The 13,892-nt window shown below is 41.3% G+C and overlaps 1 protein-coding gene across 1 annotated transcript in view; it reads left to right on the plus strand.

The window, feature by feature from the left end:
- Positions 1-13,892, plus strand: part of WDFY1 (WD repeat and FYVE domain containing 1) — a 55,826-nt gene that overhangs the window by 23,680 nt on the left and 18,254 nt on the right. The window contains exons 3-4 of the mRNA XM_018058905.1: positions 5,558-5,631; positions 12,743-12,797. Of these exons, the coding sequence (XP_017914394.1) occupies positions 5,558-5,631; positions 12,743-12,797 (129 nt within the window). The remainder of the gene's footprint in view (positions 1-5,557; positions 5,632-12,742; positions 12,798-13,892) is intronic.

Raw genomic sequence — 13,892 nt, forward strand, 5'->3', positions numbered from 1 at the left:
TCAGTGTTCAGAAGCCCTCCCCTGGGAAAAGACGCACGGTTCTGGGGCAGGCTTGATGGTCTGTTACTGAAGACCATTACGAAGTTCTCTAAAGAAGAGCGCTTGCTAGGGCCAAACTCTGTGGACACTGCAGCTCCGTTACTGCAGGGGCTGTGGGGTGTGTTACAAACGCAGAGTAGCCAGTTATTCAGCAGATTCTATTCCGTCAGCTTGAGTCACCCTTCTAAGCACTGCCTGTCTTGCTAGCACGTTCTCATTTATTGCAGGGTAGCTGCAGGATTTCAGTCCTATAAACATTTCCACAAAGGATTAGTGGTTTATCAGGATTTTCCTTTGTCCTACCTTCCACTAACAGCTTGGGCAGGCCGGTCACCTTCTCTGTCTTGATAACCGTTCAATGAGAACAAGGTAGGCTTTTTGGAATACTGGTATAAAGCTAACAGTTATAAAAGGACCCTTTTATATAATTATAAAATAGTTATAAAAAACTGTTATAGAAAGTAAAATTTCATTGTATGTATCTAGCCTGTTAAGACTACCTGAAACCCTAATCGTGGTCTGTTGTGCAGGCAGTAGTATCTTCTGTCCTGTGTCCGCATTTATTTGTGGATGGGTCACCTTTGTTACTCAGTGTGGAACATGAAGTGGCCATTGTCTCAGTAAATGTCCTTACAGGCCCATTTAATAAATTTACTTTGGGAGTTTGGGGAAGTGTGGCAAAGGTAGATGGAGCACCCTCATCCTCTGAGCCTTTTACTCAACCAGAAAAAAAAAAAAAAGGCTTCTCTTAGATGAGTAACTCCTTACTTCCAATGGTCCAGTGATGGGTCCGTAGCTGGAAATAGCCACAGCAACCCAGGGACCCCTACCAGTGCTGGGAGATGGTTTGCCATCCTTGTGGATGGTCTTATTAATGCTATTGGCTATGATTCCTTCCTCCTCCCCCTTCCCTTACACTCCAGATTTTGCCCACAGCTCAGTCTTCCTTGAGACTTCAGCTGTGGAGTTCATGCTCTTTAGAACAAGGAGAGTCTAAGATGGATTTTTGTACTAATGTCCAGTATTTAGTACAGTGACCCCTTGGCTTGCATTTCCCGCAAATACTTAGTTCACTTTGTAACTGATTTCTCTCCTGGGACACCAGAACCTAGCAGCAGCAGTACACACTCTCTTCCTTGGCTTTTGAGTCTTGAGCACATGGCTTTGCTTTCTCCATTGCCATCCCTTGCTATCTTGGCTTAACTGTATCCTCCGGAAGTAGCTCCCAGAACTCTGTGGCTGGAAGGATCAGGAAAAAACAGGACAGAACAGGCGCAGCATCTGTGCCGGGGGTGACTGACACCTGCGTGTTTGTATACATGCATGCAGCCTTTTGCTTCCAGATGGCTGGTTATTACCTCCAGCTAGAGCACTGTCTGCTGATGAAACTGCAGGAACACTGCCAGAAGAAAACAGAATGAATGAATGTTGAGAAATTTGCTTGTCTGTTTTAGGGTGACTTTTAAAATTAAATTCAAAACACAAGAACAAAAGTGCTTTTAAAAACTACTGCAGATTTACCAGTTGACATTTTAGTGGTCATCCATGGATTTAAACTGTTCCCCATGATGAAACAGAGGAGATCAGTAAGCGAAACCTTAGAATATTACTGTACGTGGACCAATTATGAATCATAACAATACCTCACGTAACAAAAATAACTTTCAGGATCTGCTTCAGCTGAAGAAAAATGTAACTGTCAGTTTCTATTTCCATTATGGGCTGCTGCTCAGATGCTCAGTCATGTCCAAGTCTTTGCAACCCCATGGATCATGGACTGTAGCCTGCCCGGTTCCTCTGTCCGTGGGATTCTCCAGGCAAGAATACTGGAGTGGGTTGCTGTTTCCTCCTCCAGTAGGTCTTCCCGACCCGGAGATCAAGCCTATGTCTCTTATGTCTCCTACTTTGGCAGGTGGGTTCTTTACCACCAGCACCACCTGGAAAGCCCATCTACTGTGCGTCCCATGCATTTTTCTTGGTACTATTTTACCAAATCATCACAATAGCTGTTATAAGAAAGATGGTATTTTCATCATTTAGTGGACAAGGAAACTGAGGCCAGAGGTTGGAATTCCAGTCCATGTGCATCCAACTCCAGAACTGGGCTGCTCACCACAGTATGGGGTGAGTCCACAGACTTCTCCTACGAAGGACCAGACATAAATATTAGACTTTGTGGGCCAGACAGTCTCTGTGGCAGCTTCTCAGCTCTGCCATTGCAGAATCAAAAGCAGTCATAAAGAATACATAGATGAATGAGCCTGGCTGTATTCCAGAAAACCCTTCATTTTTAAAACTAGAGTTTAAAGCAAACGATTTTGTACTGCAGTGACCTTTTTAAAAGGTCGCTGATTTGAAAGATGATTTGTGTTTTCCTTGTTTATAAAACTAAGTTAACATTCACATTAAAAAAAAAAGATTATCTTAAAAAAAAAGTTTATCTCACTAGAAGCTTCCCTTCTAGGAAAAAAGTCAGAGCATTTTTATATACTAAACAAATAAACCAGGAAGGCTTGCTTTTTTTTTTTTTAATGTGAAAAGTCTCTAACCATATAAAATTACTCAGCACATTGTAACTTTTACACAAAGGAGAGGTTTTACATATTCATAGGCAGTTTGTTATAGGAGTGAGCATAGAAAGAATTGAAAAGAAGCTTAAAACTAGAATATTAAGATTTAGTAACAACTGAAAAGCAAGCAAAAATGATGACAGTGAATCTTTAAAGTCATCAAAGGGATTTGATTTGTTGAAGGTAATTTTGTGTGTGATTGTTAAAGAGCATTTTGTGTGACAATAGCATCTGCCTTTGGGCTTCCCCAGTGGCTCAGTGGTTAAGAACGTGCCTGCCAATGCAGGAGATGCGGGTTTCATCCCTGGGTCGGGAGAAGGAAATGGCAACTCACTCCAGTATTCTTGCCTGGGAAATCCCATGGACAAAGGAGCCTGGTGGGCTACAGTCCAGGAGGGTTGCAAGAATTGGACACGACTTAGTGACTAAAACAAACGAACATGTATCTTTGTGGTTATAATCCTTAAACATGATCATTCTTTGTAGTTTCAAACATCAATATGGTGGATAAGGGTGTGCAAACTTGTGGTCTATTCTAATTGTTAGCTGTGTAGACAATTTTAGTATCTACATTTCAATGAGATAGTTCTTGGAATGCAACCGAAATAGTCTTTTTCTATAGTCTGATCATGCAGCTAACTATGTTTCTGCCTTTGAGTACAATCCAGCATTTCTTCCAGTCTTCTTCCTTTGGTGGAGAATATCTGCCATGGTAGTTCAGTTCAGTTCAGTTCAGTTGCTCAGTCGTGTCTGACTTTTTGCAACCCCATGAATCGCAGCACGCCAGGCCTCCCTATCCATCACCATCTCCCGGAGTTCACTCAGACTCACGTCCATCGAGTCCGTGATGCCATCCAGCCATCTCATCCTTGGTCGTCCCCTTCTCCTCCTGCCCCCAATCCCTCCCAGCATCAAAGTATTTTCCAATGAGTCAACTCTTCTCATGAGGTGGCCAAAGTACTGGAGTTTCAGCTTTAGCATCATTCCTTTCAGAGAAATCCCAGGGCTGATCTCCTTCAGAATGGACTGGTTGGATCTCCTTGCAGTCCAAGGGACTCTCAGGAGTCTTCTCCAACACCACACTTCAAAAGCATCAATTCTTTGGTGCTCAGCCTTCTTCACAGGAGGCTTCTTCCAACTCACATCCATACATGACCACAGGAAAAACCATAGCCTTGACTAGACGGACCTTAGTCGGCAAAGTAATGTCTCTGCTTTTGAATATGCTATCTAGGTTGGTCATAACTTTTCTTCCAAGGAGTAAGCGTCTTTTAATTTCATGGCTGCAGTCACCATCTGCAGTGATTTTAGAGCCCCCCAAAATAAAGTCTGACACTGTTTCCACTGTTTCCCCATCTATTTCCCATGAAGTGATGGGACCAGATGCCATGATCTTTGTTTTCTGAATGTTGAGCTTTAAGCCAACTTTTTCACTCTCTTCTTTCACTTTCATCAAGAGGCTTTTTAGTTCCTCTTCACTTTCTGCCATAAGGGTGGTGTCATCTGCATATCTGAGGTTATTGATATTTCTTCCGGCAATCTTGATTCCAGCTTGTGATTCTTCCAGCCTAGCATTTCTCATGATGTACTCTGCATATAAGTTAAATAAGCAGGGTGACAATATACAACTTTGACGTACTCCTTTTCCTATTTGGAACCAGTCTGTTGTTCCATGTCCAGTTCTAACTGTTGCTTCCCAACCTGTATACAGGTTTCTCAAGAGGCAGGTCAGGTGGTCTGGTATTCCCATCTCTCAGAATTTTCCACAGTTTATTGTGATCCCACAGTCAAAGGCTTTGGCATAGTCAATAAAGCAGAAATAGATGTTTTTCTGGAACTCTCTTGCTTTTTCCATGATCCAGCGGATGTTGGCAATTTGATCTCTGGTTCCTCTGCCTTTTCTAAAACCAGCTTGAACATCAGGAAGTTCACGGTTCACGTATTGCTGAAGCCTGTCTTGGAGAATTTTGAGCATTACTTTACTAGCCTGTGAGATGAGTGCAGTTGTGCGGTAGTTTGAGCATTCTTTGGCATTGCCTTTCTTTGGTAGTTAGAGAACTTTAAACTGTTTTCAAGTGGTAACTTCATTTATAGGATTTTTCTCTTTTACTTTTTTATTAGATGTTTTATTTCAAAGTAAGGTCAAGTTTGTTTGTTTGTTTCCTGGCATTCATTTCTTTCCGTGGTCAATTAAAATTCTTAAGGCTGAAGTGTACCCAAATATTTCTTTTTCCAAGTGTTCCATTTTCTAAATCACTTTAATTTTGATTTTTAGCAGAAGGAAGTGATTTATTAGAGTTTCTCCTTTCTGAAACTCATTTTCTGGCCCACACTTTCTGGAAAAAGTTTAGGTTGAACCTGGAAGGTCGTGTCTATGGGAAGAGTCAGGCTGTCTCAGTCACATGGCATTGCTTTGGACAAAGAAACAAACTGGGATTGTATGAGTCACTGCAAAACAGAACTTTTTTTGACCATTGGGGAAAAACAACAGCAACAAATAATCCCAAAGCAGCCTCCCCAGTTTGCTCACATGCCTTGGAATGGGAATTGTGGTACTGGACACTTCTCTTTCCACAGATGCCCGCTACTGTTTTGCCTGTGATGGGGAAGGGAGGAGGGGCAGGATGACCCACAGAGTTTGGGTGGCAGACAGCTTCTCTAAACACTGGTCCCCACACCTTTCCAGAAACAGGTAGAAATTTCAATCAGATGAAACTTCGCGCTGACTCGCTTCACCCAAAGTCATAGAAGTAACTTGGAAGGTTATTAAAGTTAAAATTTGAAACTAAAACAGCAGAAAGAAATTTAATAACATTTTAAAAAATAAAACATCTTTGCCCTCTTTTTTTTTTTAGCCTAAGTTGTATAGCTCTTTTTAATAACGTACCTTGAACAATGGCTTAACGTGCTTAACTCTGCTCATAACATGGTCTTTGTCTTTCTGGCAGCTCCCTGCTCTGCTATGGCTTACCATCATGATAGTAGACGGATATTTGTGGGCCAGGATAATGGAGCTGTGATGGTAAGTCGCTTCCAGGATGTATTCATTGTATTGACCTCCCCATGTTCACCATTGGACAGTTTAAATAAAGTTAACAAAGAATGCCCAGTTGTTTGGCATTAGGAAATGTTTCATTCAGTACAGATGGTAGACCCAAAAATGGATTAATTCTGGAATTAACTAGCATTAATTAATAAATTAATAAACTCCAGATTTTCCTTGACTTATGATGAGGCTTTGTCCTGATAAACCCATTGTAAGTTGAAAACTATCGTAAGTTTAAAATATACTTAATCTACTGAATTAATTACTTAATCTACTGAATTAATCTACACCTAATCTACTGAATATCATAGCTTAGCCTCACCCACCTTAAACATGCTCAGAACACTACTGTTGGATGAAGTCATCTAACCCAAAGCCTATTTTATACTAAAGTATTGAATATCTCATGTAATTTATTGAATACTGTACTGAAAGTGAAAAACAGAATGGTTGTATGAGTCCAGAATGGTTGTAAGTGTGTTGATTGTTCACTGTCAGGACGCTGAGGAGGGGCTGTGGCTGCCCTTGTCCAGCATCACGAGAGAGGATCATACGGCTTATCACCCATCTGGGAAAAGATCAACATTCAAAAGTCAAAGTACAGTTTCTACTGAATGTGTATCGCTTTTACACCATTGTAAAACTGAAAAATCATAAGTTGAGCCATCCTAAGTAAGGGACCAGCTGTAGCTCCATGGAGCTCTGATGATTGATGGCTGATTCTCAGGCTAACCCACAATGCACAGCCTTTGTACAGGAAACATGAGTCCCGTGGCAGCCCCTGTCCCTGAGCCCATGAAGAAGGAGACTGGGGCAAGGAGGACGTGGGGGACATCATGCGCGTGCGTGCGTGCGTGCGTGTGTGTGTGTGTGTGACAGAGGAGGGAGGAGAAGAACAAGATCAGGGACTAGTCATTCAGCCAACAACTTGTGTAACTCTTTGAGGCAGTGCTTCTCAAAACGTCTTTGGTGAAGGACCAGATATTTAAATTTTCAATTTATTAGAGATTGGTGTTTTTGTAAGTCTAATTGTATGTGTGTGTATATATTTCATTAAGATGTAATTCATATACCATAAAATTCACCAAAGTGTGCAATTCAGTGGTTTTATAGTATATTCACAAGATTGAAAGTGAAAGTGTAGTCACTCCGCCTGCCGGGCTCCTCTGTTCATGGGATAACCCAGGCAAGAATACTGGAGTGGACTGCCATTCCCTTCTCCAGGGGATCTTCCCGACCCAGGGATTGAACTTGGATCTCCTTCATTACAGTCACATTCTTTTACTGTCAGAGCCAAGGTGTGTATGCATATATTTAATTGAGATATACTTCATATACCATAAAATTCACCAGCTGAACATATGCGGTTCAGTGGTTTTATAGTGTAGTTTCAAGATTATACACCATTAATAGTCTAGATTATTTTTATCAGTGCCTCCCACCCCCAAAAATAAATCCCATAACCTTTAGGAGTCACTCTGCATTGTCCCTTCCTTCAGTTCCTGTCAGTCAGTAATATGCTTTCTGAGTTCATTCTAAACATTTTATGTAAATAGAATCATAAAATGTATAACTTTATATCTAGCTTCTCTCACTCAGCATCATATTTTCAAGGTTCATGTACGTTGTAGCTTGAATTAATACTTCAGTCCTTTCTGTGGTGGAATAATACTCTTGTAGGCCACACTTTGTTTATCCATTCATTAGTTGATAGATAGTTGGATTATTCCTACCTTTTGGCTACTATGAATAATGTTGCTATGAACAGTCACATAAAAGTTTGTGTGTGAACCTGAGTTTTCCCTTTTATTGGGTATACACATCTAGGAATGGAATTGTGGGTCATATGGTAACTCTGTATTTAGTTTTTTACAGAACTGCCAAACTGTTTTCCAAAGCTACTATACCAGTTTATATTCCTACCAGCAATCTATGAAGGTTCTAAATTTTTACATATTTTCCAATGCTTATTATTTTCTGATTTTGTTGATTTCCTAGTCAGTGTGAAGTGGTATCTAGCTTATCTAGTTTGTTGGCATATCATTGTTGATAGCAGCCTTTTTTAGTCCTTTTTGTTTCTGTAAGATTAATAGTCCCCCTTTCATTCCTGAGTTTAGTAGTTTGAGTCATTTCTCTCTTTTTTTCCCACCAGTCTAGCTACATGTTTGTCAGTTTTGTTAGTTTTTTTCAAAGAACCAGTTTTCACTGATTCTCTGTTGATTTGTTTTCTGTTATTTTTCTAGTCTCTGATAATGTGCATCAGCTCTTATTTTTTCTTCGGTTTGCTTTGAGTTTAGTTTGCTTGATTACTATTTTGGATATTACATTATTGAGTGAGAAAATTTGGAAGGATCCCTGGTGGCTCAGATGGTAATCTGCCTGCAATACAGGAGACTCAGGTCTGATCCCTGGGTCGGGAAGATCCCCTGAAGAAGGGGATGGCAACCCACCCCAGTATTTTTGCCTGGAGAATTCTGTGGACAGAGGCTATAGTCCATGGGGTCACAAAGAGTCTAGCACGACTGGATGACTTTCGCTTTTAACTTTATCCGCTTGAATGTCATGATGATATTAAATTGCTGGAAAGTTTTCTGAACACTTACTCCCTAATTTTCTGGTACTTTAATCAGGACCAGTGGTCCACAGACCTCATTTTGAGTAGCACTGCTTTACAGAACGGGGAATGGTGACAGTAAAGTAAGATTTAGCTCGTGGGTTCCATCACGTGTAAAGTGCAGAACGCACACAGCAGTGAGAGCGCAGGCCGGCGCCCGCACCCACCTGGCCCCAGAGAGTGGCCTGGCCAGCCTGTAACTGCTAAGCCCTAGCGGGTGGCGGGGAGTTAACCAGGAGAGGAGGAGGAGGACTTGCAGACACAGAGGGCTGTGCCAACGAAGACAGAGGTTTTCGAGGTCAGAGTGTGTGCAGAGAACAAGAATGAAGCAGCCTGGCAGCATGAACCACGTAAGACTGAAAATGGGGCTGGAGCAGGTCAGAGAGCCGTGCATTCAGGTTTTACTCAGCACTGGGTGTCCTGCAGAATGCTAACTAAGAAGGAAGTAGACATGGTCCCTGCTCCCAGGGCTCTTTTGGACTAGTAAGGACAGGTAATACAAAAGTAAGCATCGCGTTGCAGGTTGTGTTGAGCACTGTGGAGAAATGAACGGGAGTGGGAAGGAGAGGGTCCAGAGAGGTGTGTGGCCCCGGCCCCAGCAGACAGGATCTGCAGGAAGGAGGGCTTCTCCAAGGCTGTGACGTCCAGCCGAGGCCTGAAGGGCAGGCAGGAGACAGCCAGGCAGAGCAGGTTTTCCAGGAGCGAAGGTGTGTGTGGAGGCACGAGGCAGGAGGTGTCTGTGTGTCTGAGGACTTGGAGGACATCCTCTTGGCTGGTTGGTGCTGAGTGACAGGGCAGCACTAGGGCTGATGGGACCCGGTGGGCTGAGGGCAGGTCATTCAAGGCCTTGTGGGTCCAGGTGAGGTTTTCAGTTTTGTAAACCCTTGGGAAGCTCTTCCAGGGTTTTCAACAGAAGAATGGTGTCATTTAATGTACAAAGATCCCCTTTGCTGCTCAGTGGAGCATGGAATGGAGGGCAACAAGAGTGGAGGTGGGAGGGAATTCCCTGGTGGTCCAGTGGTTAGTATTCGGCCTTTTCATTGCTGAGGGCCTAGGTTCTTCCTTCTCTGGTCAGGGAGTTAAGATCCGGCAAAGCCATGCAGTGCAGCCGAAAAAAAACACACACGCTCTAACACCATGTATAAAAATAAACTCAAAATGGACCAAAGACCTAAATACAAGTATAAGGCCAGACACTATAAAACTCTTAGAGGAAAACATAGGCAGAACATTCTTTGACACAAATTGCATTCAATATCTTCTGTGATCCACCTCCTAGAGTAAAGAAAATAAAAACAAAAATAAACACATGGGACCTAATTAAAAGATTCTTAAGGCAAAGGAAACCATAAAACAAAAAGACAGCCCACAGAATGGGAGAAAATTATTTGCAAATGAAGTGACTGACAAGGGATTAATCTCCAAAATATACAAACACCTCATGCAACTCTATGTTAAAAAAAACAACCCAATCAGAAAATGGCCAGAAGATCTAAATAGATATTACTGCAAAGAAGACATACAGATGGCCAAGAGGCACATGAAAAGATGATCAACATCAAGAGACATACGTATCAAAACTACAATGAGATATCACCTCACAATGGCCATCATCAAAAAATCTATAAACAATAAATGCTGAAAAGGGTGTGGAGAAAAGGAAACCCTCCTACAGTGATAATGGGAATATAAATTTGTACAACCATTATGGAAAACAGTATGGCAGTTCCTTAAAAAACTAAAAATAGAACTACCATGTGATCTAGCAATCCCACTCCGGGCAAATATCCAGAGAAAACTCTAATCTGAAAAGATACATACACCCCAGTGTTCATTGCAGCACTGTTTACAATAGAAGCGACCTAACTGTCCATCGAAAGATGAATGGATAAAGAAGATGGAACATTACTCAGCCACAAAAAGAATGAAATAATGCCATTTGCAGCAACATGGATGGACCTAGAGACTATCATACTAAGTAAAGTAAACAGATGGAGAAAGACAGATGTATGATATCGCTTACCTGTGCGTGGTAAAACATGGTACAGATGAATCCATTTACAAGACAGAAATAGAGTTACAGATGCAGAGGGGGAAGTAGAGGGGAGAAATAAATTGAGACATTGGGATTGATCATATACACACTTTTATATATAAAATAGGTAAATAATAATAGACTATATAGCATAAGGAACTCTACTCGATACTCTGTAATGCCCTATAATGGAAAGGAATCTGAAAAGAGTGGATTGTGTATGTGTGCCTGTTCGGCTCCGTTGTACAGCGCAGACTAACACACATTGTAAATCAATTATATGGCCACAAACATTTTAAAAATGGAGGCAGAAATATCAGTTGTTGTCACCGTCTGGGTGAGAAGGTTGTGGCAGTGATGACGGACAGAAGCAGATGTCTTGAGCTGCAGCTATGACAGGTTGGGTGCAGGGGTGCGGAGAGGAGCAAGTCAGGTGACGGCCGGGTTTTTGGTTTGAGTGTCTGGTGGATGGTGCTATCATTTATTGAGAAGAGATGGCTTAGGGTTGTGTGGGGAGAGGGCATTTAGAACAAAAGGCCAGTGAGGAATCAGTGCTAACAGTTAAGATATGGGGAGACACCATTCATGGGTGATGCGAAATGGGCCAAGGGGTGGGAGGACCAGCCAGGACAGTGGTTGTGGTAGCTGGAGGGGCAGTAAGTTTCAGGTGGGGAAGAGAGAGGATGAGATCAAGACAGGAGCATGACCTTGGGGATGGCAGTTAGCAGCTGGTGTTCGCAGGGAGAGCCGTTTCCATGCAGTGGGGTGTTGCCCTGGGGTGCAGTGGATTGAAGGGTGACTGGGGTGAGGAGCTAGAAAGCTTGAGTGTCGAGTGTGGGCTGATCTATAGAGAAGGTTTTGGCTGGAATGGGGCGGGGGGCGGGGGGCAAAGAAGTTTTAGCATTGTTAAGAGGGTTTTGTGTTCACTTGTTTGCTTTTTAATTAGAAGAAGTCTTGAGTGTGTTTCCCAGCCAGGAAGGAGGGAGCTAGGCTCTCTGCATAAGTTCACTGGACAGTAGACAGGTGGTGAGAACAGAGGGCGGGGCGGGATCTGCATGGTTGGGGTTGATGCCCACCAGCTTTTGGCTGCTGTGAATCCATTGTGTGATAATAAATGCCAGTGGTCTCGTTTTTCTCCTTCTGAAGATTTTTATCGGAATATGGTGATGTGCATACACATAATAAGAGGCCAGGAGTGCAGGCCTCAAATAGCATCTCCAGGAACGGCAGTGGCCATGGATTTATATCTCTAGGGACCCTTCTTGTGGCTCCTGGTTCAAGGGTACTCTACCGCCATTATAGTGAAGTCACTGATACGAAACTCTTAAACAGCTCTTCGGTGGAAAGGGGTGATTAAGTCCAGTTTAGCATTAGTTAGTATTGAACTGTTGATTTCCCATCGGAGATTATGGTGGTGGTTTAGCCGCTGAGTCGTGTCTGACTCTTGTGACCCCATGGACTGTAGCCTGCCAGTCTCCTCTGTCCATGGGATTCTTCAGGCAAGAATACTGGAGTGGGTTGTCATTTCTTTCTCCAGGGGATCTTCCCGACCCAGGAATTGAACCTGGATCTCCTACCTTGTGGGCGTATTCTTTACTGACTGAGGTATGAGTCCCAACAGAGATTAGTATATATAAAATGCCGATACATTTTTGTACTTTGTAGAACCAAGATGAAGGACAAGAAATCAGTATTCCTTTGTGGGGTTTTTTTCATCCTGAACAATCAACAATTCATAATGTCCATGTTATCTAGACAGTTAAGAGCTTACCAATTTAGCACTGATCAATAGAATTTTTCAGTAGTGCATTTTCTTTAGAGTTTTATCTTAATCTTATGCCTTAGGCTCATTTTTTTCATTAAAAAGCACATACTTTTAATTTTTTCCTAGTTACAAAGTATTACACAGTCCATAAAAACTTTGGAAGATAAAAAAGGAAAACCATCACAGTCTTTTAATTTCTTTTTTTTGTGTATGTTTGTGTGTTAAATATATGTAATATGCCCCTTCTATTGCTTCAGATACCCAATGCCTTATTCTCACTGGTGCTGAGAACTCTGTTAGTAATGGGTCTTTGTATATCACTTTACTTTGGATATGTCATCTTGAGAAACTTTTAGTGACACCAAGAGAGCAAAATTAACAGGATGCCTCCTTTGCAATTAGAGGGGAAGGAAGTGTAGAGCACTCGTTTGTAGAGTGGGAATTAGACCAAAATTCTGTGGTGGTCAGCAGCACTTTCTTTACTTGTCTGATTCCAAAATAAATAGTGTTGCAAGGACAGGACCAAGAAGCAATTCTCTACTGTTCTTATGGAGCCAATCTTGAGTCATAAGGCTGGTGATGGCCAGTTTTAGATTTTACATCCTTTTGGAAGATAAGTTCCCATTGTTTTTAAAACTATAACTGTTCTCTTATTGCATGTTTTTACTTTTAGGAATTCCACGTTTCTGAAGATTTTAATAAAATGAACTTTATCAAGACCTACCCAGGTAATTATAATACACACACTCATTTGCACACATACGCACGTACATACACAAAAATAAACTAGAACACCATGTCCTATGATCAAAATTAGGTTTTCACATTAACTGTTTAAAACGTTGGTTACCCCAGTTACATGAGAGGCTGTTATCTCTTCAGAGTTATTTACACATCCTTTTCCTGCTTATTAACATTTGAAATGTATACTGTTCCACTGGGTGCACGTGTCAGATTTAGTTGAACCATTCCTCTATTTTTGAAAATGTGTACTGCTCCCATTTTTTGATAACACATACTAAGATATATGAAGTTATGTACATAGGTATGTGTGTTTACATATATCTCTGTGTATTTTATATATATGTGTGTGTAAAAGTAATTTCATATATATATGTGTGTGTGTGTCCTTGATGGTTACTGACTCAGATCCTGTAACTCTTATTACTTTAAGATAGATTACTAAAAGTACAATAACTGGGTCAAACATTAAAACTTTTTTTTAATACTCTAGATTTATTTTGCAAAACTCTTTCCAGCAATAGTGTAAATATTTTAATGAGTAGTGATTGAAAGTGCCTGTTCATTAAGTCTTCATTGCTCTTTTTAAATGCTTATTGCCAGTTTGATAGTCAAAATAGTTCTGTTTTAAAATTATTTAAACTTTATTTGATATTGGTCATTTGTTATGTTTTATGAATGTCTACATGACTATACCTGCATTCCCAGGGGGGTTGTAGTGTTTTTCTGGTTAATTTATAAGAAACAGTCCCTCTGTTTTTCTGAAGCAGCCTGTACAGCTGAGAGTAAGGTCAGATGTGTTTCTGTCTAGCTTCTGACTTCATTCATCAGACTGGGCCTTTATTAAACACCAGCTGTATGCAAGACCCTGCTCCACGTAAAGTAGACAGGTCACTGCCCTGGTATGGCTTAAAATTGACCTGGAGATAGAAATATTCCAGAAGTTAGGTAATAGAATACTTCCTCATTCTCAGTTACTACTTTGGAATGTGGAACTTTACAAATGCTTCATCTTAGAAATAATGAAAAGTTAATTTCAGAAAATTTCAGTTGCCCTTTTCACGATGCCACCGTTTTCTAAA

This window comes from Capra hircus, chromosome 2 (genome assembly GCF_001704415.2).
Source record: "Capra hircus breed San Clemente chromosome 2, ASM170441v1, whole genome shotgun sequence".
NCBI classification, from domain to species: domain Eukaryota; kingdom Metazoa; phylum Chordata; class Mammalia; order Artiodactyla; family Bovidae; genus Capra; species Capra hircus.